General features: G+C 33.8%; 1 protein-coding gene across 10 annotated transcripts in view; it reads right to left on the bottom strand.

Moving 5' to 3' along the window:
• CACNA2D1 (calcium voltage-gated channel auxiliary subunit alpha2delta 1) overlaps nucleotides 1-26,064 on the bottom strand; it is a 484,358-nt gene that overhangs the window by 3,427 nt on the left and 454,867 nt on the right. For 6 of the 10 annotated variants that reach the window (XM_019660718.1, XM_019660719.1, XM_019660721.1 and 3 more), the window contains 12 exons: nucleotides 24,967-25,029; nucleotides 24,184-24,287; nucleotides 22,508-22,594; nucleotides 21,026-21,093; nucleotides 20,576-20,614; nucleotides 19,045-19,116; nucleotides 17,949-18,101; nucleotides 17,813-17,865; nucleotides 16,147-16,202; nucleotides 15,578-15,707; nucleotides 13,333-13,442; nucleotides 12,121-12,203 (listed from right to left, as the gene is read on the bottom strand). In XM_019660718.1, the coding sequence (XP_019516263.1) occupies nucleotides 12,121-12,203; nucleotides 13,333-13,442; nucleotides 15,578-15,707; nucleotides 16,147-16,202; nucleotides 17,813-17,865; nucleotides 17,949-18,101; nucleotides 19,045-19,116; nucleotides 20,576-20,614; nucleotides 21,026-21,093; nucleotides 22,508-22,594; nucleotides 24,184-24,287; nucleotides 24,967-25,029 (1,018 nt within the window). Of the gene's footprint in view, nucleotides 1-10,266; nucleotides 10,356-12,120; nucleotides 12,204-13,332; nucleotides 13,443-15,577; nucleotides 15,708-16,146; nucleotides 16,203-17,812; nucleotides 17,866-17,948; nucleotides 18,102-19,044; nucleotides 19,117-20,575; nucleotides 20,615-21,025; nucleotides 21,094-22,507; nucleotides 22,595-24,183; nucleotides 24,288-24,966; nucleotides 25,030-26,064 lie in introns of all 10 variants that reach the window. The other 4 variants (XM_019660717.1, XM_019660720.1, XM_019660723.1 and 1 more) reach the window with 1 other exon arrangement.

The following is a 26,064-nucleotide window of genomic DNA, read 5'->3' as shown; positions in this document are numbered from 1 at the left end:
TCCCAAGCCAGCTCTTAACCATCGCGCCACTCGGCCGGCCCTTTTTTGGTTTCTTTTGCTGTGCAGAATCTTTGAAGTTTGATTTAGTCTCATTATTTATTTGAATAGATTTTTTGTGCATAGTGCAAGGTAGTGGTCCAGTGTCATTTCTTTGCATGTGGTGTTCAACTTTCCCAGCATCATATGATGAAGAAACAATCCTTTCCCCAGTGTACATTCTTTGTTCCTTTGTCATACATTAATTCACCATACACACACGCACACACACACACACCCGTATATATGTATGTGTGTGTGTGTGTGCATGTGTGTGTGTGTGCATGTGTGTGTGTGTGTGTGCATGTTTCTTCTGGGCTCTCTATTCAGTTCCATTGATCTATGTGTCTTTAAAAAATTTTTTTTATTTTTTACTTTTTATGCCAGTACTATGCTGTTTTGACTACTGTAATATAGTTTGAAATCAAGAAGTATGATGCTTCCACCTTTGTTCTTTCTCAAGTTTATTTTACCTGTTCAGGATTTTTGTGGTTTCATACATATTATAGGATTATTTGTTCTATATCTGTGAAAACTGCCACTGGAATTTTGATAGGGATTGCATTGAATCTGTAGATTGCTTTGGGTAGTATGGACACTTTAACAATATTAATTCTTCTAAACTATGAACACTATTATTTCACTTATTTGTGTTTTCTCAAATTTCTTTTATTAATGTTTTATAGTTTTCAGTGTATAGGGCTTTCACCTCTATGGATAAGTTTATTCCTAGGTACTTTATTCTTTCTGATGCAATTGTAAATGGGGTTATTTTCTTAATTTCTTTTTCTGATAGTTCAATATTAGTGTATAGAAATGCAACTGACTTTTGTATTTTAACTTTGTATCTTGTAATTTTACTGACTTCGCTTATAAATTCTAACAGCTTTGGGATAGAGTCTTTAGGGCTTTACATATATAAAATCTTGTTATCTGCAAATAAATTGCTCTGTCTAGGATTTCCAGTACTACATTGAAAAACAGTGGTGACAGATGGCATTCTTGTTCCTAATTTTAGAGGAAAATCGTTTAGATTTTTACCATTGAATATGATGTTATTAGCTGTGAACATGTCATGCACGGCTGTGATTATGTTGAGGTATGTACCTATTACCATCATTGTTGAGAGTTTTATCAAAATGTATGTTAAATTTGGTAAATGCTTTTTGTATATTTATTGAGATTATCATGTTATTTTTATCCTTCATTTTGTTAATGTGGTATAGTATATTGATTAATTTGAGGTGTTAAACCATCCTTGCATCCACGGAATAAATCCCATTTGGTCATGGTATGCATATACCTTTTAATGTATTGTTGAATTCAGTTTGCTAATATTTTGTTAAGGATTTTCACATCTATGTTAATCAAGAATATTGGCTTTAATATTAGCTTAATATATTTAGGTGCTTCTATGTTGGTGCATAAATATTTACAAATGTTATATATCTTCTTGTTAAATGATTCCTTTATCATTACATAATGACCTTCTTTGTCTCTTATTACAGTTTTTGTGTTAAAGTCTATTTTGTCTAAGAATAGCTAACCAGACTTTCTTTTGGTTTTTTACTTGCATGGAATATCTTTTTTCTTTCCTTCACCTTCAGTCTGTGTGTGTCTTTAAAGCTGAAGTGTGTCTCTTGTATACAGCATATAATTATGTCTTGTTTTTTAAAATTCCATTTAGCCACTTTGTGTCTTTGGAGTGGAGAATTTAGTCCATTTACATTTAAAGTAACTATTGCTATGTATGCACTTACTACCATCTAGTTAATTGTTTTCTGGCTGTTTTGAAATTCCTTTGTTCCTTTTTTCTTCTCTTGCTCTCTTCCTGTGCAATTTGATGTTTTTTCTGTAGTGGTATGCTTTGATTCCTTTCCTTTTATCTTTTGTGTATCTAGTATATGTTTTTGGTTTGTGGTTACCAACGGCTTACATAAAACATCTTATAACACTGTATTTTAAGTTGGTAACAACTTAAGCTTGAACACATTCTAAAGCTCTTTTTTTATATCCTCTCCCCACCACGTTTTATGTTTTTGAAGTCACAATTCACATATTTTATCTTGTGAGCCATTAATTATTGTTAGTTATTTTTACTACATTTGTATTTTAACAACCACACTAGATATATGTGATTAACCCACCACCATTACATTAGATTAGTATCCTGAATTTATATATTTATCTTTACCAATGAGATTTTTTTTTCATGTTTTCCTGTTATTAATTAGCACTGTTTTGTTTCTGCTTAACGAAGTAGCTTTAAAAAATCCTGTAAGGACAGTCTAGTGGTTACAAATGCCCTCAGTTTTTGCTTGTCTTGAAATTCTTTATCTCTTCTTCAATTTTAAAGGACTGTTTTTCTGGGTAGAGTATTTTTAGTTATCAGGTGTTTTCTTCAGAACTTTGAATATAACATGCTTCTACCTTCAGGCATGCAAATTTGCTGCTAAAAATTTGCTGATAGTCTTAGGGTTTCCCTTGTACAAAACAAGTTGTTTTTCTCTTGATGTTTTTAAGATTCTCCTCTTGTCTTTTACTTTGATAATTTAATTATAATGTGTCTTAGTGTGGGTCTCTCTTTTTTTATTGAAATATATTTGAAATATAACATTGTTTAAATTTGAGGTACATGTGTATTATGATTGTTATTGTAGCAATAATTAGTACCTCTTCACTTTACATAATTATCCTTTCTTTTTAGTAGTTGTAATAATTAAATTCTAGTCTATTACTAAGTTTGATGACAATAATACTATTTGTTGTCTATATTCACTGTACTGTGCATTAAATCTGTAGAACTTATTTACTACTCTTTTTAAGTTTGTATCCTTGAACAACATCTGTCCTATTCTCCCAACCCCCAATCTTTTGGTAGTCTTTGTTTTTATAAGTTTGGCTTTTTTAGATTCCACATATAAGTGCTATCATACAGTGCTTGTCTTTCTCTGTATGACTTATCTTACTTAGCAAAATGTGCTCCAGGTCCATCCATCTTGTTACAAATTGCAGAACATCCTTCTTTCTTATGGCAAAATAATAATCCTGTGTGTGTGTGTGTGTGTGTGTGTGTGTGTGTGTGTGTGTGTGTACCACTTCTTGTTTATCCATTCATCAATAATGGACACTTAGGTTGTTTCCATATCTTGGCTTTTGTGTATAATGCTGCAATAAACATGGGAGTACAAATATCTATTAAACATCCTGTTTTCATTTCCTTTGGGTATACACCCAGAAGTGGAATCACTGGATTACATGGTTGATCTATTTTTAATTATTTGAGAAACCTCCATATTGTTTTCCATACTAGTTACACTAATGTACATTCCAACCAACAGTGATAAAGTTTCCCTTTTCCCACATCCTCACTAGTACTTGTTGTCTCGTCTTCTTGAAGCCATTCTAACAGGTGTGAGGTGATCTCACTCTATGGTTTTGATTTGTATTTCCTTGATGATTAGTGATGTTGAACGACATTTCATATACCTTTTGGCCATTTGAATGTCTTTTTTTTTAATACCTACTCAGTTTTTATGCTCATCTGTTAGTGGGATTTTTAAAAAAAATTTTATTTGTATCACTTCTTTATATATTTTCGCTATTAGCCACTTATCCAATGCATGGCTTGCAAAAATTTTTTCCCCGTTCTGTAGGTTGCTTTTTCATTGGGTTAATTTTTTCTTTTGCTGTGTAGAAGTGTTCAAGTTTGACATCATCCCACTTATTGATTTTTTACTTTTATTGTTTGTGCTTTTGGTGTCATACACAAAAATTACTGCCAATACCAATGTGAGGAAGCTTCGTCCCTATAATTTTCTTCTAGAAGTTTTATGGTACCAGGCTTTTTGTTTAAGTTTCTCATTCAGTTTGAGTTAATTTTTATGAGTGGTATAAGATAGGAATTCAATTTCATTGTTCTGCATGTGTTTATCCAGTTTTCCAACACCATTTGTTGAAGAGACTATCCTTTTCCCATTGAGTGTTCTTGGCTCCTTATTGAATATTAGTTGACTGTACGTAACGGGATTTAATTCTGGCCTCTTTTCTGTTCCATTAGTCTTTGTGTCTATGTCTATGCCAGTACCACACTGGTTTTATTACTGTAGCTTTGTAGTATAGTCTGAAATCAGGAAGTGTGATACCTATGACTCCTCCCCCTCTCCCCCACCCCAGGCTTGTCTGGGATATTTGAGGCCTTTTGTGACTCCATACAAATTTTATAATTTTTTTCCCATTTCTGTGAAGAATTTCACTGATATTTATATGGAGACTGCATTGAATCTGCAGATGGCTTTGGGTAGTATGGGTATTTTAACATATTAATTCTTCTGAACTATGAACATGGGATATCTTTCCATTTGTTTGCATCTTCCTTGATATCTTTTGGCAAAGCCTTGTAGTTTTCATTGTATGGATCTTTCACATCCTTGGTTAAAGTTATTTCTAGGTATTTCATTGTTTTTGATGTCATTGTGAATGGGATAGTTTCCTTTATTTCTTTTTCAGATGTTTCATACTTAGTATATAGAAATGTAACTGATTTTTTTGCAAGTTGATTTTGTATCCTGCAACTTTACTGAAATTGTTCATTTGTGCTAATAGTTTTTGTGGTGGAGTCTTTGGGTATTTTATTTATTTATTTATTTATTTATTTATTTATTTATTTATTTATTTATTTTAGCTGAGCCATCCTGCCACCTGTTGGCAGCTCAGCGGCTGCTCAGCTCGGGCTGGACTCGAACCGCTGTTGCTCAGAGCTCAAACCTTTGAGTGAGCTCTTAACCAACTAAGCCACTCAGCCGGCCCTGGGTATTTTATATACATAGTCATATCATGTACAAATAGTGAGTTTTTACTTTTCCTATTTGCATCTTTTTTTTTTCTTTTTGTTTTGCTTAATTGCTCTAGCTGGGACTTCCATTACAATATTGTGTAAGAGTGGTGAGAGTCATTCTTGTCTTGTTCAAGATCTTAGAGGAAAAGATTTCAATTTTTCTCCATTGAGTATAATACTTGTGGGCTTGTCATAAGTGGCCTTTATTATGTTTTGTTCCTCTACACCCAATTTGGCCAATTTATCATTAAAGGATGTTATATTATGTCAAAAGCTTTGTTTTTACATCTATTGATATGATCATATAATTTTTCTTTCACTTTATTAATGTGATGTATTACATATTGATTTGCATATGTTGAACCAGCCTTATATACATGGGATAAATCTCACATAACCGTGGTGTGTAATTCATTTTATATATTGTTAGATTTTGTTTGCTAATATTTTGTTCAGAATTTTTCCATCTGTGTTCTTGAGAGATATTTGTCTGTATTTTTCTTGTAATGCCTTTTTCTGGTTTTGATATCTGGATAACTCTAGTTTCATACAATGAGTTTGGAGGTATTCCCTACTCCTTAATTGGTGTGGGTGCTTTGGATTCCTCTAATTTAAAACTCTCTGGGCTTTCTGGATGTGGATGTCTGTTTCTTTCCATAGGCCAGGAAAAATTTCTACTATTATTTCATCAAATAAGTTTTCTGCCTCTTTTTGTCTCTCTTCTCCTACTGGGATTCTATTATGCAAATTTTGGTCTGCTTGGTGTTGTCTTATAAGTCCCTACAGCTATATTCACTCTTTTTTATTCTTTTTTCTTTTTTGCCTCTCAAATTGGGTGAATCCAGTACCCCATTTTTGAGTATACTAATGCTTTCTTCCACTTCATCTAGCCTCCTATTGAACTCTCTCTATTGAATTTTTACATTCAGTCAATATATTCTTTAGCTCTGTGACTTTTATTTGGAACTTTCTTATATTTTCTATGTCTTTGTTCTCATTTGATTTATGCGTTGTTTCCCTAACTTTGGTAAGCGTTTTTATGACTATTATTTTGAACTCAATGACTCTTCTTTCATTAAGGTCTGTTGTGGAATTTTATCTTATTCTTTTGTTTAGAACATAGTTTCTATTTCTTCGTTTTACTTGATTCTCTGTGTTGGTTTCTATGCATTAGATAAAGCAGCCACCTCTCCAAGTCTTAAAGTGGATGTTTCTTAGTGACTCCCAGTAGTTGCGGGTATGCCAATACTGGTCATCGTCCCGGGGGGGGGGTAAGTGGGGAGTGTGATCTCAGTCAGCACCTAGATTAAGGCTGATTGGAGGCTGAAACAAAAGTAAGCAGCATTTAAAATATGTAAATAGATATCTTTCAGGGAAAGACTAGGAGATAAGCATTTCTGTCTGCTCTCTTCTCTGAGCCCTGGGAGGATGGCTATGGTGAGTCCTCATGGGTCTGTTAAGAATTGTTTCTTTGCTACAGTCTTGTGGATCTCATGGATACAAGTCTCCAATAACTTTGACAGCTAGGTATTTTTGGGGCCCATCCCTCAGGTGGAAGTCTTAAAAGTTGGGGTGCTAGATGTTTAGTCTAAACCCTTCATGACTCAGGGAGAACCTGAGAGTTCTGTGCCCTCCTGATTTTATGTTGCTGTGTTGGGGGTGAAGGTTATGGTGATAACCCATTTTGATGTGGGTATTGTCTTGTTCACCCAATGTGCAGGAGTCACTCAGATGGATTTCTTTCAGAGGGAATTTCTCTGTTGATAGGTGTAGATTTGGTGTGTCTCTGGGATGAGGTAACTTTGGGGCCTCCTATGTCACGATGTTGGACCAGAACCTCAACAACTCACATTTTTATATTTTTAGCCCTGAATTCTCTGATACCCATGTCCATTAATCTCCACCGCCTCTCCTCTTTTATGTCTCAGAAAGCTCTCAAGCTTGCCCCAAAACATTATTTTTCTAAATGACATGTTTAGGGGTAGTGAATCAGATCAAAGACAACAAGTCATCTGAGATTCCTTTTTCTCAAATCTCATCCAAGAGCATGTCTTAATAACTCTAGCTTCAAAATATATCCCCAAACCTATTACTTCTCACTGTAACATCATGTCCAAGTCACCATCACTTCTTGCCCACGCTCCTGCAAAATCTGCCGCATTGTTTCTACTCTTGCCCTTTTGCAATTTTTTTTCCTCCAGAAAGCAGTCTTCTAAAAGCAAAAAAATCAAATCCTTTCACCCCATTCTTGAAATTTCTTATCACTCTCAGAACAAAATCCAAATTTCTTAACAAGGCCTACAAAGCTGTATGTGGTCTGGAGCCTGGCTGTCTCTCCTTCATACTACTGTATTCTCTTCCCTCCTCCATCACTCATTCTGCTCCAATAACACTGGCTTTCTCTGTAACAAGCCAAGGTGTTTACTATCTCAGGGCCTTTGTACTTGCTCTTTGTTCAAATATTTTTCCCTCTATGTAGGGTACCGTCATAAAAAACAGGGTGATCAGTTACATTAGAATTTCAGATGAAAACAACTAATTATTTTTTAGTTGAAACATATCTCAAATATCTCACAAATAGAAGAGCACCCTGATACATAGTAGGTGTACAATAAGTACTTAATAAATGAACAGCTGGTACTCAATAAAGTAGCCATATATTAACTGCTTAGAAACACAGCAAGCATACAATACTAACTTAAAGGCTTAATTGTCATTTCACCAGGAGGGCGCCCTAGTTCTAGTTAAGTATTAATTTGATAGAATGGGAATTTATCACACAAACAAGACCCATGAATGTGTTAAGGATATATTTTGTCAAATAAATTCTTATTAATGTAAAATACATCTTTATATTCTAGAAATGTATTATGGAAAGAAAAATATTCTCTCTGGCTTGATTCCATTGTTTATATTTTTAGTTGCCCCCCCCCCCCCCCGTTTCATTTCCTGTGTGTGATGATGAGATATGTCTGTTTCAGGCTGGTAGGTGGCAGTTTAGATAAGTTATTTGGAGTCCCTGAAGTTTGTAAGTTGATTCACAATGAAAAATCTGCCTCTTCAGTTTCCTTATAATGGTTTCTCATGCGTTTTGCATGGGCAACCTCATTTACCAAGACTTGAAATTTAGAAATAAATTTTCCCAAGAGAAAAGTTTTAGGTTATTTGGCTGAGAAGTTTGCATTCTTTCTTTTCTAAATTATAATCATCATTAAATTTCTTTCAAAAGGCAAATCACTGGTGAAGACATCCACCAAATAAAGGCTCACTTTTGGATTTAGCTATGTTTGCACTTAAGTCACCCAATAACAGCTTCAAAGGAAATCTATATTTAAAATTATTTAGGCAGGTGGGTATTATGCAGAGATGCTCTTAATAGGAATAAAATCCCTAACAAATAACTTTTTCTCCTACACAGCACCTTAACACACCTCATTAACTCATGAGGTAGGTAGTATATTTGTTTAACTATTTAAATGTATGTGTGTATATGTATGCACACGTTTATTTCTGCATTCTTCATATACCCAATAATGTATTTTTATAAATTAGTTTGCAAAAAATAATGAATTTCTTCAGTGGCACATATTATTGGCGTGCTTTACTTTCTTCTTTGATAAAGAAAATTTAGCTTTATTTGTTTGTTTATCTTTTGTTCTCCTTTACCACTTAGTCTTCAAAAAGCTCTTATCCAAAGGTCTCATTTGAACACTTGTGTTCTGATGAAGTCCTCATGGTTTGGGCTCCATAATTATACACCTATAATTATATCCTTTTTGGGTTCCGCAGAGTATAAGGGTTCTAGCGTGAGACAGCCACTTTTTAAATTCTTAGAGATATCACCATTTAGAAGGTGACACCACCACTCCAGCTTTCCTGTGAGCAGAATTGAATCCACCACAATTTCCTAGTCATAACCAGACTAACATTGTAGCTTAGACTTTGACCTTTATTGGTCCTCAATGTGGGGAGAAACTGTCAACTAACTTCTCAGTTTTATTTTTGGAATATTTTATGTTATTTCTTTCAACTTTCTATTGTTTCAGGCAAAATTCTTTCTTCGATATCATCACAGCAATACTCAAATTGCATAGACCAGATTCAATGTTCTACACTGATAAATGTGTTTTTAAATCACCAACCTAAGTCTTGTAATGCAAAATATATGCCATCTACATTATCTTTGTAAGACTATCCATTATATATTACCCATAAGCGTTAGTTGCTCATTTCTATTATAATCAAAAATAGAAACAAATATAGAAAATATAATTTTGCAACACTTTTAATATATAAATGGTATGATTACCTATGTAATTTTCTTTAAGGGCTCGATTCTTTAAGGCATCAATATTTCAAATAGCTACCTACACATGAATTAAAAAATATGTTCGTAGAGAGGGATTATTTAACTTTGGTCTTTTTTTAAGTATTAAAATCAGCTAGGTTTCTTTTACTTGGATTTTTTTTTTTTTGCTGTGAAAACCATTATTTTATTATCCCAGGACAAATTTAATTGTGTTCTGAAACTCCCTCTGCTATTCCACTTTTTCCCCCTCTGATAAGCTCACTCCATTCATAGTAATGGCCACATCTCCATCTAGTGGTTTCCTAATCGATGGATACCTGGACAACAATGAAGAAAGAACACAACAGCAGTTGCTCTAGTAACAACCATGGTGATTCCAGAGCATCAGAAAAGAAACTGCAAAACCATAAATGGAACTCTGAACACAAACTCAGGCTCTAAAACATCTATTTAGTCATATTCTTTATATAATTCAGAACTTTGTCAAAAGGTTAATAAATAATGATAGTGTTGCCCTAGGTAATGTAAGTACATAATATTAAGTAAAATGAACTTAGAAATTTGAAGCACTCATACTAAAATATTTTAATCATGATATCAATATTTTGGTAGGAAAAATCTAAAAACTTGTTTAAATCGTATTTGTTTATAAAAGAAAAGAAAACTTAGAATGATTGATTTATGAAATAAAACTGAAATGATTCATTAATTTTATGTTAGTATCTTTTGAAAATAAATTGAGATAACCAGCTCTACAAATTGTCCTTAGTACAATATATTTTTCTTTAATAAGGAAGAGATCATGAAGGATGTATAATTTTTTTTCCACATTGACTTAATCTTTAGAACAAACCCTATGAGAAAAAAACTGATTTTAAAATAAATATAGGATGCTGGTTATGTTCTGTTTAAGATTAAAAATGTTTGCAACATTTGAAATTAGCTATTTACAAAACATTAGTGCTAGGATTTTAATAATCTGGTTTCTGGGGCAGCTGTGATAGTGTATTTAGGGATATGGATTATTTTTTTAAAATTTCAAGCCAAACACAAAAACAAAGAAAAATTAGAGAAAGTGACTGACCATCCACACCACATGAAAACTTGCAGTAAAATGAAGATAGGAGCTGACATCATGGTACAGGCACGATTCGGTGTGCATATAAGTTGATCCTATTAATAACGGGCAAAGTAGCAAGTACAGGGAAAAGAAAGAAAACACAGAAAAGAAGACATACAAGATGAGATTTCATGCAATTTGCTGGCAGTTAGCAGTTTATGTGAGCCTCCATCCAGAGCAGATTCAAGTGACCATTGCAAATAAGCATTACAAAATATTTCAAGGCTAAAGAAACACAAGACATCATTAGCACAATAAGCTACTGAGCAAGAGTTGTACTTTCACACACAATCAATCCGCTGTATCATTGATAAGAACTTGAATATTTGAAAATTTCTGTATTTTCAAATCTTTTAAATGCCTTGATCAAAAGACAGAGTCTCCTGGGTGAAAACATTTTGAGTAATAGGGTTTTTATATGATCTTTAAAGTCCATCTGAATGAATTTAACCTCAGGCAAATAGCTGATGAGTGAAGCTTCCCTACGAGCAACAACACTACCCTTGGGACCACATACAACATCCTTTGGAGAATGATTTGACATGGGCAAAGCTCTGGAAGGTGGAGTCAATTAAGAAACAGAAGTCCTCAGACCTGAATTTTAAGTCTAACGGGGTTAATGAAAAAGAACAATTAGCTGCAACTTTGAATCACTTTTCCCATTCAAAGAGGAATGCACAATTGTCCTCACAGAGATAACAGATTTATTTGCTAAAACATCTTGCTTTTTTAGCCTTATTCACCATCACTGATTTCATTCCTTCTTTGCTCCAATTCTAATTCATATTGTCGAACTGCATAATATGTAGTTATGGAAACGCCTTATTCTTTCTGAGACAAATGTGGCCATGTGTACTGGAGTAAATAAGTCCACAATAGGTAAGTCTATTCTAAATAAATACGTAACAACCTCTATTAATGCACATTAATCAATAGGTGACCTAACATGTTTTGAGAATAAACAGTTCCTAAGATGATAATGGTCTGTGTTTGCACACTCACCAGTGTGTGCAAGCCACTTAATGCAAAGGCACATAATAGATTTAAAATTAGTTTTTAAATGTGGGGAGGCATTTTGTAGTTTTCATTTGAGAATAAAGTTTCTTAATAAAATAATTTTAAAAGCCTAAAGCTAATATTACAGACATAGTAAGTCAGAATAGTATTTGTTAGAGGGAGACAGCTGACCTATAGGGAAATCAGTAGTTGTGTTTAAATAACGTACATTTAATATGTTTTGTAAATTTTATCAAGTTAATTGATTTGGTCTCATTTTCAAACAATACAAAAATTAATACAGTTAAGAAGATAATATAAATCTAACATATGATAGACTCAGAAACCACGTAAAAAAAGGTAGAAATATAAAATGGTAGCTGTTTAACAGGTTTTTCAATACACTGACTAAGGATTAAACATGAACTAATAAAAGTAACTTTTATATGTTAAAAATTGGAATGTAAATGAAGGTAGGCAACTCATATACTATAAGTAACATTTACTGCCAGTTACTATAGATGAGAAAGTCTTTAAAATAATCAGATTTGTAACCTTAGCTTATTAGTACATTAATTGGAATTGTGTTTGAAAGTACAATTTCTGTGGGAAGGACAGATAGAAGAAGCAACTGTTAAGCTTATGCTAACCATGAACAATATCGAAATGAAAACTCTATTTACCGGCAAGTACATCATGTTAATGAGAAACACTATGGTTAAGACATCATGTTTGAGTTAAAATTGCAATTTGTCTCTTTAAATTTTTGTGGGTAATGACCATTGTGCTATAGTATTTAATACAGTAAATGTTTCGTCTTACCAAGACATTGTTATCAAAGCAGACATCAGGCCCTTTTCGGTATCTGGGTTGCTTAACCATATCACAAGGATCTGGACCATCGGCTAAAGAAACTCGTTAAGGAATATGAAGTTACTTGTTTTCACACAATTAAAGAAAGACAATGCAATATATTTATTTTCCAAAGCAAGTAAGAGATACCTACGCAATTATTCTAGTCCAACACAACCAGCTTAAGTACTTAGAGATTTAAGGAATTAAACCGCTACAAAGTTTCTCTTGTTAGACTAGGGGCTGCATGAAGAGATCAACTTTTTAGATTTTTACTGTATATGATCCTTGGCACATAGCAAGTACTCAATAAATATTTGTAGCATATAGGTGGATGAAATGCACAAATGATGCAGAGTATAAGATAGGGTCATACTTGTAAAAACAGCACAAGGGAGGACCTGGGTATATCCTAGTAAGACAGAAACATACACTAATTCTTAATAATATTAATAAATGTAAATTCTAAACATATGTGAGAACTTTTTTTTCCCCCCAAAACAGCACGGATAAATGAAAAAATTATAGGCACTTTACAAAAACCTCTGCCTAAATTGCTTTAATAGTCATTGTATGTCACTTTGCATGTTTACCAACAGAAGTACTTTTGGTGTTACTGACATTGCAGGTGTAGTGTATGACAGGATTTCCTTCTTTTTTAAGGCTGAATAATATTCCATTATATGTGTAGACCACATCTGACTCCATTTTGGATGGCTGACTATTGACAGCTTTCAAGCCAAAACACTCCCTTTTTCCTTCTGTCCCACATTTGGGCAAGCCGATAGGGAAGTTCAAGTATTCCCTCCTTTGGCCCCACCTGGAAACTTGAGCCACACAAGCCCCAGCCAGCATAGCTACCCATTCCCGAACAACCATAAAAGCCCAAGCCAGTTGCTCTTCCTTGCCCTTGCAAGCCACGTTCAGATATCCTTGGGAACCTGCACTGCTCTCTCCGTGAAGCCTCATTATGCGAGTCAGAAACCTTTCATGTTCTTTTGGTGCATGTGTAGTATCATTAGTCTTGACATGCAAACCAAATTTTGCATGAGGGTTCCATTCCGCCTCCTTGAGGTGATCACTCTATTTTCCTTTTTATGAGCATAAACACGGTGACAAGGTTAAACATGCATTACTTTAAGATGGTTTTCCATCCCAAAGCTCTCTGATGTCAAAGGATACAGGTCTGCTCTGCCTGTATGAGCAGTCGGGTGTCACAGGGACAAGTCCCTTTGCTCTCAACCATTATGAATACTAAGTTGGTGTTCATAAGCTTTTCTACATGGAAGATTCTGTAAAATAAGTATGTAAAAAAAATAACAGAATATTATTTTTTAGGAAAGAAATAAATTTAAAAAATTCTTACATATTAACATGAAAGACAAAGTATGACATCTTGAAACACATTGCATCACCAACAAACAGTAAAACAGAATGAGAATGATTTCAGAGATACTGTGCTTTATTTATTCACATCTTACCTCTCTCAAATGAACACTAATATTGCAATAGATGTTTCCAGTGTGTTTAAGTGTTAGTCTTCAATGCAAAACAAGTACCCTTTAATTGTTGAATCTCATAAAAAAAGTGGTTTATTTTACACATTTAAGGAATTGTGGTCTTTATCACTGGAAATATGCCAAAGTTGCCTTGTACAGATAAGAAAACTAGGAGCACAAAAAACGCTAAGCATCTTGCCCTAGCTAATGGCAGAATAAAGTCTAGAGCAGTGCTGTTCAGCCAACTATCTGTGAAGATGGAAATGTTTCCTGCTTTATCCAGTAGGGTAAACAACAGCCACATAAGGCTACTGAGCGCCTGAAATGCTACTAGTGTGACTGAGACACACAATTTTACTGTTCATTGTAACTGAAGGGCTACGTGTGGCAGCACCTCACCACTGAATCAGACAACACAGATACAGAAAAAAATCAAGGCTTTTTTTCCATGCATTCGCTTTTCCACACCTTAAGCTGCTTCTGCCTTCTTTAGCAACCAATATAAAAATGTAAATCTGTCATTAAACGGTAACTTCTTTATGATTATATATTTTCAAAGATGTGGGATTTTCTTGCTTTTTTTCCCATTGAAATTGGGACACAAGGACAAAGCAAATCAAAAGAAACCACGGTTCAACTTAATACCTTGGTTATACTGATCTTCACAATTTAATTCAGTCAATTTTTAAAGCACCCATTGCTATTACTGGACAGCAATTAATGAAAGGCCAAAGGACTGTGAAACTCTTTCTGATGTACCCATTAAACACGCTACAATGTTGTTTCCAGAAGTTAATAGCCTCAAACATTAATCTCTACACAAGATGGTCTGCATTTTTCTTGAATTCATGCCTGACTTTCCCCTTTCTGCTCCTTTTCATACCCTCTACCTTCCCCTAGGACGCAGAGATTTGCTGAAGTCAGTCATAAAATCATATTGACCACAGATATTAAAAACTCATACTAGTTTCGTTTCATTTAACCCATTCCTGAAAACATTTTTTAACAGTTACAAGCTTCTTTTCTGAAATCCTAGCAACTACCTATCCCAGTCCTTTCACATGCTCAGATTACCTCATCGCCTCATATTTCCTCTTCTCTATATTTACATGTCTTCTAGAATAACCTGCCCCAAGTTGCTAAAAACAAAGTATCCCAACTCTTTCCTTTCTAAGCTGTGCCTTTCTGCTCTGTTCTCAGGTATCCTGTGACATAGATTGTCACTTTCCTCTCAAAACTTCAAAAATCCCCACAGTGCCTTACTCCTCTATCCCATTACAACCAAATTAAATTCTCTGCCTCTTTCCAACATTTTTCAAGATGTTTTATAGATATTGATATGGATATGGATATTGACTAACATTAACCTTGATCTTAGAAAATGATATTTTCTCTTAGTTCTTTCAATTTCAAATCAAATATATCTTCAATGCAAATTTCAGTGAAAGCTAGAAGTAAAACACACACCACTGAATATTTTTTATAAACCAGTTTAGTAACTATATGTAAAAAAAAACAAAACAAATATTTGGCTGAGAATTACTTAGACTTATTTATGTAATTAATCTTAATAGAATGAGTATACAACTTTTTTCTATATTACAAACATTTTAATATGGGTTCTTTCAGACAAAAAATACATTAAAGTATAATCAGATTTCTCTGTGTTCTGCCTAAAAGTGGGCGTGGATTTCTTGATCACATAATATTACAACTGAAGGGATTATAAGTTATCAGAGTTAATTTTAAAAATTAAAAATTTTAAAAATCTACAGAGAAACTGAAGATCTCTGATGTTTTAACTTAAAACAGTTACTCATATCTCTCAGACTGAAACAGCAATCTCCATTATTTTCCATAAAGATTATAAATGTGAGTACAATTTCTTAGTGAAATAGCACTAGTCCAGAAATGAAGAAACAAATTACCTGGAACAGTTTCCGCAGTCTAATACACCACTGAATGATTTACTATCATTATCGAAGAAATACTGGGTTTGTTCAGTAATGCAACTCTGTTTTGACAGAGAGGCTGTAAAATCTTCATCTTCCATCTCAACTGTGGGGAAAGAAAGACCGCCATTATGAGGGGTCATTACAGGCAGTTCCCCAGAGCCTTTGTTTCTCACGGAGCAAAACAAATGTATAAGAGCAGGCACCCTGATAGACTTGTTTACTGCTGGGTAATATAGTGGCAGCCCTGAATAGGTGCCCAAATAAATATCAATAATATAAATTAATTCAAATACATAATAGTTATAAAATAGAGTCCAATGTGACGTAGTACCATTTCTAAAGCATTAGGAAAGTTTTGACAAAACAATTTTAACCTACAAGTCTCAAATGAATGATCTCTCTCTCTCTCTCTCTCTCTCTCTCTCTCTCTCACACACACACACAAACACACCCACACTTTCTCACTGAGTTTCTTGAACTCTCAGCACATCCAAAAATAAAATTTTAATTGTTATTATGACAATACCTGAGCATTCACTTACCTGCTTCAAGAAGTCGTGGAAAGGTCAAACTTAGAAGAAGTTGCTGTAGAATAGACCTGAATTTCAAATATGAATAATTATGATAAAAATGTAGATAATTTCCTTGATAAATTACATAATAAAAACCTGCATATTTTTTAATATACACATAAACATTTCCTTTTCATCTTTTTGGAAAAAAATTGTGAATATGCTAATAAAAGGTTTAGGAGCACATTCACATAAGTATTTCTTAACTTATACAAAATATTTAAATATATTTCTGTTAAAGATGGCATGAAAACAGATGTGTTTAGGACTAATGAGTGACACACATGTGAAGAGGCCTAAGATGAAATGAGATTGTGGAGAAGAGGTAACTCTCAGAGGGAGAATGTCAATATTTCATTTTGTAGTTTTCAATTTAGGATTTTCTCCTTATTTTAGTTTTTAAAACTCTGTGGAAGACAAATCCCCAAAAACCAAACCAAAATGACTCCGTCTGTGCCAAACTAGAGTTTACAAACTATTTACTGCACAATATAGAATGCATTTGTAAATACATAATGTGACATTCATGAAATAAGATATACATATTATATATAGGATATATGACACATTTCAGTTTTATGAGAAATGACAGTCAAGCCAAATATTAATACAGAATCATCTGGAACTGAGTTTAGTTAAAAAAGAATGACAGGCAGTGGGAGGGGAGGAGGCGTGTATTCTGGACAGAAAATAACATAAAGGCAATCAAGTATTTAGGATCAATAGAGGTTGCCATATAAATATCATTGTCATGACAATAAAGCACCAATAGCACAATTTTTCTTTTCAGAAAAAATAGGATTTTTAATCTAAAATCTTTGTTACTTTATAATCCTTTAATTTTAGCTGGGAAAGCCTCGACTTCAAGTGGATGTCAGAGATTAACCTACATGGAAGGAAACTTGGACGATACAGTAGGGCATTGATCATAAGAAATGTAAGGAGGAAGGCGGTGAGGGAGGGAGGCATGGGTCCCAGACACAACAGGAGGATTAGTTACTTGACTGACCAGAACCAAACAATGCCAAGTTTGATCTTCCAGTCTTCTCACAGTGTCGCAATAAGCAGTTTAAATGTCTTATTTTCATAGGTGGAAGGGTATAGGTGTGAGGGTGAAAGAGGCAGGAGGATGGAATCAATAAATTCCATTTATTGGATCCATTTCAGCAATAGCATGCCTCTAAAACTCTGCCAGCCTTTGTATGAATAGTAAAGAGGCAGAAAGATGAATCATCACGTCATATCAAAGCATGGAGCAATAAGGACATCTACCTTGGATATTGAAGGCAATAAATAGTATAGATGAAAATACCTAAAATTTAAAGAATTGTATATACTATAACGATGAGACACAAATGAAAAGACAACAGATCCACAGGAAAAAAGAAGCTTCTGAAGAGGCTGACATTTGCATGAGCACAACATGGTTTTCATATAAACAAATGGAATAATTGTAACATTTTTACAGTGATCATTTAGGAAGAACTATTAATATGACCAATATGTGCTCTAGGAAATGAAAAAAAGTAACTCATAATAATTATTTACATGTCACAGAATCCATACTGTCATCCAATTCTTTACCATTTCACAACACTTTTCTCTCACTACCAATAAAAACACAATTTTGACTTACCAGGCAGCCGCAGTGGCCCACCAGCCAATGTGTAATATGTCTGCTATTGATGGCTATAAAATACAATAAAAAGGTCATTTCATTAACATACACTGAGTGTCCCCGGGAGAAGGAGGGCTGATGGGGGGTTACTGACCACATATGCCGAGCGATGCCCGGCTCCTTGTTTTGGTGCAGTGCCGGGCTCACAAACTGACTGATAATCATAAGATTTGTTAAAAGCGTAGACCGATATATTCACCAGGTGTCTCATCAAACTGGGATCGATCTCGCCAAAAAATCTTCCAATCTAGTACAGAAAAATATAGTAAAATAAAGTTTCAAATTAAAGTCAGATATTAACACCTGAACCAGTGCAATGAAAAGAAATAATACAAAGAAACGGCATCCTAAAACTACTCAGGAGCTTTAAAACAAAAGTAAGCAATACTATAAATCAGTATATGACGTTCCGAAAGAACCCAAATGAGCTTAGCTGTTCTCATTACTCGGGCGCTCTGTGTGATATTTGTGGCAGGAAAGGACACTGTTTCCTAAGCATTAAGGTCACAATCAAATGCCTCCTGGGGAAGAGAAAAGTAGCATAAATGAGAGAAATGGGTGCTACTAAAAAAAGATATGAACTTGTAGGGACTGTGATGAATGGTAGTGAGTCCCATCTACAGGAGCAATCCTAAACTCCAACGCATAAACATTGTCGGATAGGGAAAATCTATTTTTGGTGTTGAGAGATATTTTCTTTTCTTCTTAAGAGAAGCCAGTAGTGTAGAATCAGAAATGAAATTAGTTGGCAATGAATTCTACTTTATTTAAAATCCTATGTGAATGAAAGCCTATGTGCTACCAATTTGCAAAGTTGGTATTACGAACTTCAGTTGTTTCAAACTAGCTACATAGTGTTAAGTTAGACATTATCAACTGATAAATGTTGAAGATATGGACATTTTCTAAATTTGCAGGAGATCAAAAATAAAAAAGTTCATGTTATGTTAAGATCTTTAGCTGTATGTTTTAACAGTAACTGCGAGTACCAGAAAGTAAACTGAACTAACAAACATAAGAACAACTAGATTAGGATGCCATTTCTTAATGATTTATACTATATCAAGCACTTTAAAATTTATGACAGAAATACAGCTCAGCAGTTTCTATAATGGTGGGAAGGAGTTTTATGATGCTGATCAGGAAAACAAACTTTGGAAAGCCTACTTCTTCCCACTTTGGGTACATACCTGGTTTGTATAATCATCATGATTTGCCATCAAAAGAAACCCACCATCATCTAGAATCACACAATCCATAACCTATCAAAATAAAAATAACTATTAACACATTTGTAGGAAGGTTAGGAGGTTTCATTATCCTTCCTTCATTATATGAGATGACTATAATAACAAAAATAGGAGAAAAAAATCGAATGACTATATCTTCTCTTGAACATATATATGTTCAAGAGATTCTGATGAAATAAATTAAGGATATGTATAGATTCATATCAAATCCTCAGAGCTTGGTATTCCATCACATCTATCTAGTTAAAACGGCCAACTCAGTCTGAACAAATCATAAGAAAAAAATCAAAATTAATCTTTTTGCTACTCCAAGGTCATCTAAATGATTCAGGAAATTGGAGAGACCAACATATTTAATAATGCATAAATATTTTATTATTTTAAACAGAAACTTAAGATTTTGACAAAGATATTTTTAAAAATGAACTTTAGTCACCATACTTCACAGGCTTAAAAAAACAAACTAGCAGCCTGAGGATATTTACAATTATTTTATATTAAAACTATTTTGTTGGATAATTTGAGATTTAAAAGAAAAGGCAAAACAAGGAATGCTCATGACTAAGGAAAAAAAATCATCCATCCTAAAATATAGAATAAATTCCCACCTAGTTTAAATTCATGAATATATGTAGTAATTTTTATTGTACAAAATCACAATTTAAAATGTTGTTTTTAGAATTGGGGACATATACATATAAAGTCTATGTAAAATAGATAAACTACAAAAATAATTAAAATTATTAGCTTAAAATTTTGCAGAACTAGAAATGGTAAGATGATATGCACCCTCTGCTTCCCTTGGAAATATACACACACACACGTAAGAGGCCTAGAAGAAAACAGTGGATTTCATTCTTCTTTATTCATTCTTGGAATAACTCATCTAGCATCATTCTTAAAGCATCTTTAACTTTTGAACAAAGAGATCCACATTTGCTTTTTCAATTTCTCAAACGGAAATAAAATAGAAGACAGTGTGAAATCCAGTCCATGTCAGTGGAACTTTATAATAAATTATATAATTCTTAGGTTTAGTTAAAAATTTTTCTCATCATTGAAACTACAGTGTTGAACAAATTCAGAGAAAATACAAACCATGAGGGAAGACTACGTTGATAACCAACAAGGACACTTTAGTTAGAAACTTCCCATCCAGGAACAGAGGTAAAGATAAATGTGTACAAAATAATCTAGCACAATTGAGGTGAAGCGAATACAGTTCATATTTATGTGGTTCTTTTTATATCTTCCCATAAAATAGAATATTTTTAAAACTAGAAGCATTTAAGGTTAGTATTAAAAGCATATAATTCATATTCTTATCTATGAATTAGTTCACAACTCCATAGATTAATACTTTTAGCTTTCAATTAAAATTTCCTGCATCTTTTTTTTTAACATTAAAGTCTTACCAAGAGTAATACAAGAAAAAAAATAGTTAAAAATTTTCATTAAAGAGTTTTCTTACATCACTGTTTCTTTTGCAGTCACAAACTGGACCAGCACACTGAAAGACAGAATACAATTATCACCTCACTTTTTTTTAAAGTTGGATTTTAATTATATCATATTACTACCATGTTACAACTAGAAACCTTAGAATAATTTATCTAGTATAAAAGATTAAATAATAGTCTATTCCATAATAAAAAAGATAATAGTTTTATCTTTAAAAATTAGACCGCAATTAATAGATATCTAAACTAGCATTTCAAATTATAGCATTGAAATATTTTTCTTTTTATTATATATTAATTGATTAAACAAAAAAGTCTTTGAAAATTAGGGATTCATATTTCTGTTTCAATGTAGTGATAAATGAAAATTTATTTTTCCTCTGTATAAGACTTTATTTGTACTTTTTTTATTCTTATTTGAGATTAAGTCTAGCATAAGAAGTTTCTTTTAATTATCTTACCGGATCCCTGATTGATGTTTTGGTGAAATTCTCTATCCAGGAATTTACATCAATTTTAATTCCAACAACTGGAAAATAAGAAAAATTGACACATACATTAAAAAAATGTAGCTATGATTCTTATATATTTTTTTCTCTCACATTTGAAAATTCTTGAGTAGGTAAAGGTACAAGTTTCTTGAGATTAAAAAAATAATCTATTTAATTTCAGCTGTACATTGAAAAGTTGATTCAAATTAATTTAAAAGGCTGCAGTTAGCTGAAATAAATATTTGTTTAGTAAGTTAGGTAATTTGTACAAAAGCATTAAATTTGGGTTGAATATGTTTATTAGAGAGCTACAGTTCTTGGAATTTTCATTAAGAACTAACGCTAATGGCTCTTACACTATTACATAAACCTCATTTATATTCACAACAGAGTTTATTCATTTGCCACAATCTGGCCAATTAACTAATCCAGATAGTAATCTAAAAAAAAGGTGATAGTGTTAGGAATAGCCTTGTCAATATGGCGTCATTCAAGTAGGATGGTTTAAGAGGTTTCCCTAACCCCACCAATGCATATGATTGATACTTAAGAAATGTTTATTGAAGATGCAGAGATGAGAGGATGAGTGGGTGAGGAAGTGGGAGAATGAATGAGTGACTGAGAGAATAACTAAGAGAATCAAAACAACTGAGTGAATGAATGAGGGGTGGATGAGTTAGTGAGTAAGTGATGGAGTGAATGTATGTAATTGAACCACTGAGGGATGAAACTGCTCTCAGGAGCAGGAAGGTAATTTATTTGTCTTCTCAATCTGGCCTGATATATGTTCTTTGAAAAATTTAAATGGTGCTGAATCATACAATGAAAAAAAAATTGTTACTTTATTGTATTCACTCATTCCAGCCTGCTTCCAATTCCCATTGATGCTCAATTTTACAGATCATTTTGTTTGATTTGTTTTATTTTAACAAAAAACTCATTTTTCTACTTATTTTATTGGGAGTTAAAAAAAATAGATCTTTACCTAAGTCTTTTTAAATGACAGATAGTGTAGATATGTCATCATTCATCTTTCCTCCAATGATGGAAACTTTTCATGTTTACATGGTTACAAATATTTACAACCTTGGCTGTACATCTTTTTGTGTATTTGGAAGTGTCTTTAGGTTAGACTGCTAGAGTGGGATTGCTGGATCAATCCAGCATTTAGAATTTTGATATATAACATTAAATTGATTCCATAAATTTGTGTCAATCATGTATAAACATACATATTTCTTTGAAAATTCCTCAACTCTATGTAGTATCAATTTTATTTTATCACCAATCTCATAGAGAAGTAATTGTATTGTATTTTATTTCACCTGTTTTTTATTTTGATTTAGTTGAAGCTTTTTGATGGCCTTCCTGATGAGCACTGCCTGTTTTTAACATAAATATTAGGCCACATTTAATTTTGGTCGTGTCTATGTATACAATATATATGCTTACCTGCAGGTTTAAGAAGTTTTCCTTGGATATATATTTCTACAGCTTTGCTTACCATAATGCCTGATTCATAAGCACCAGGTCCACTTTCTAAAAACAAAACAAAACAAAATACTGAAAACAAGCCTATTTAGAAAAATCAAATAACTTAAATTTATTATAATAGGTACAAGTGAATAGTGTTGGTTTAAGTATTCTGGAATAGATACGTGGTATGCAGTCTCTTCTTCCTTCTTCTTCCTCTATACATCAGGCGAATTGGGGGGCCATGAGCCGGTTTGTATTAATTGACATTGGGATATGAATTATTCAGCTTGGCTGCATCTAGTTCCACGATATAATGGATGCAGCCAAATCTCTATTACATGACATTTGTTAAAATACTGCTGGAATGGGGCCGGCCGAGTGGCGCCATGGTTAAGAACTGGCTTGGGACATCAGAGGGCCCGGTTTGGATCACACATATGAGGGCCAGTGACACTGCCCTCTACAGCTAAGACGCTGAACAACAGCTCAACCTGGAGCTGGGCTGCCATGAGTCGCCAGCGATGGCTAGGCTGCAGCCTCTGTGGCAGTGGGTTGCCATGGACTACTGTGTGTAGCCAGTAGCCAGCGTGAGCGGCCAGCAGCCGCAGTGAGTGGCCATCCAGAAGCCGGCGACTGATCTGCCTCACCCTTGAAGAGCGCAATGATGGTGCCAACTTGGGCCAGTGAAGCAACGTCCTCCACAATTAGACTGAAGAACAAAAAGACAGCCCCAATAAAAATCTTAAAAATAAAAAATATATTGCTGGAGTGAAATGAAAAGATTGTTCTTAGAGTCCCCAAACAGCCTTTGCATTTTAGAAGATACCAATCCCTGGAAAAAACTCTGAAATTTACTGAACTTCAGTTTCCCCATTTGTAAAAATAAGGATAAATAATACCTACTGCTAGACAGGTTGAGGAATTAAATTAGAAAGTTTTAGGGAATGAACCAATAAAATATTTTAAAATATGGGCTGTTATTACTTTCTATAAATAATATATTTAACAAACTAATTAGAGTGGAGGAAACTAATTCATTACATTTTTAAAAATTCATTAAACACTCTTGAATATATTTGCATTTTGTGAAATGAGGGATTATCTACATGTGTTTCTATGCATTATGCATGCATGTAGATATACTGTCTCTATATTACTGGATGACTGTTTCCTCTGTATGCATTTTATCTCCTCAAATAAACAGATGCTCGTGTCTTTCCAGTGCCATCCATATAGTATATGCTTAATAATGACTATTCTGAGCAATTAACTTGCAATTATTGTTTTTGGGGAAAGCAGGTAGTAGCAATTTTTTTTTTTTAAAGATTTTATTGGGGAATTGGGGGAGGGAACAGCGTTGGAATTGGGGAAAGGGAACAGACAAGTTGCTGTCCTTTTGTTCTTCAGTCTAGTTGTGGAGGACGTCGCTTCACTGGCCCATGTTGGTATTATCATTGCACTCTTTCCGGCTGAGGCAGTCACTCGCCTGCCACTGGACGGTCTTTCACGGCAGCTCATGCTGGCTGTCGGCCACTCACAGTAGCTCACGGCAGCCTGCTGCAGCCCCACTGCAGACTACGTCGTCAACGGAAATGCAATAATTTATTTTAAGAAAAGAAGTTGAGAAGGCTGAATTCTAAAGTAATACTTACTGTTAAAGTAGGGAGCAGTGAAAACATAGTTATCATTATCGAGGCTCCTTTTATAGAAGCTGTCCTCATACGTTTCTGGGTTTTCTTGCCAATTTTCTCCAGCCCTAAGGAAAAAATGACTCATCATTTTTATTCTTTAATCTACCTGCTAACCTACTTTCTCCTTTTTGGACAAAACTGAAATGTACAGATATGTGTACATCTCAGGTATGTCTGAGAAAGTTAGTAGTAATTGATGGGGTAAATGATACTCATTACTAAGCAATATATCAGCATAGAATTATATTAAGGGTCAGAAAAGCTGACTCCTAGTTCTACTGTGTTATGTGCAGCCAGGTAGTTCTGTACAAGTCAGTAAATAGGTCAGTTAGTGTTAATAAGCCTGCCCAGCCCATTTTATGGATTATTCTGAAGATAAACAGGTGAGATCCATTGAAGAACACAGTAAACAATGAAGTGCTATGCCAATATAGCCAATAGGCTATAACCATGATGGTCATTTAACTAGGTTAGCTTGTTTCCACAAAGAGAAAATCTCTCTTAAAATATCCTAGATTTTGTAATATATATGATACACAAATCCATCACCGAAGAGTCATATAACAGCATTTTTTAAAGGAATGGAATATTTTAATAATGTAAGTACTTTAAACAATGACTCCAATTTAATCTACAGATAATGATCAGTTTCTCTGAAGAACGGCTTCCTTATACAGTAATGTGCAGATCCTTGGAGTAGTCTTTTGTAATGCACTTATTTTTACAAATGCTATTTGAACTTACTCTTTGGGATAAACTCTGGTAATTCCACCATCAGTCACAACGAACCGTGCTTTCACTCCCTTGCTGGAACAGAAGACAGAATAAGGAAATATTTTATTCAACTTACTCTTTGTAAAGTATCAGTTAGGAATTGGTGATACAAAGATAAATAAAACCAGTTCCAAAAATATAGGAAGCCAGAGTAAATATATCAGTAGATGCAAGCTATGTTTTAATAGTTAAAGTATCAAATAAATAAATAGTTAAAGGGAGGAGGCTTAAGGAAGACATCGCAAAGGAAATAATACCGCTGAATTTTGAAGACGGAATGGGAGTTAACAAGGATGACAAGAGAAAGCAGGGGGACATCAAATGTAGAGTGAAGAGTATGTGTGAGGGAAACCTACTGAAGAGTGATTATACTTGGTGTCATAAAAGTGTAAGGAACCAGGTGAGAAACAATAGGAAGCAAGGTTTAAGGAACGTCAGCTTATAAATGATCTTGAAACCCGTGCTGGAGACTGCCTGAAATTACAACTGCATTTTAATAGTAAGGCTGGCAAATATGAGTGGTATGGAGAACCGACTAGGGGCTGTGGGTAGAGGAATGGCAAGCACTAAAGGCCGAAAAATCAGATGCAGTAATTTCTTGGAAAAGGGAAATTAGGACCTTGAATAGGAAGAAGAGAGGAAAACATTAGAAATGTTTAGCATTTGGTGATTGATTGGAAATGGGATGGAGAAGAGATGGTAAAGGAGAACCATAGTCCGATCTCTCAATTTCTTGATTGGGTGTATGGCAGTGCTATTAGAAACCCAACTGGACATTCACTGGAAGCCCTATTTTACCACATGCTGAAACACACACAAACATGCCTATTTAATTCGGCTATTCACACTGCAGTGTATTCATTACATGTAAAGCTGAGTGATGGCGGATGTTACTCCTGACACACACTCACAACTGCAATGTAATCATCAACAATTGCAAAACGATTTTCTCAAGTAATTGTTATTAAAATACTGAACTTTAAACTTGAGAACTATTTTCCAGAAAGATGCTAAACTGAAATTGGGAATATATATATATATATATATATATATATATATATATATATA

Source organism: Hipposideros armiger, unplaced genomic scaffold (genome assembly GCF_001890085.2).
Source record: "Hipposideros armiger isolate ML-2016 unplaced genomic scaffold, ASM189008v1 scaffold_326, whole genome shotgun sequence".
Taxonomy (NCBI): Eukaryota; Metazoa; Chordata; class Mammalia; order Chiroptera; family Hipposideridae; genus Hipposideros; species Hipposideros armiger.
This window is presented reverse-complemented; position numbering and strand designations above follow the sequence as displayed.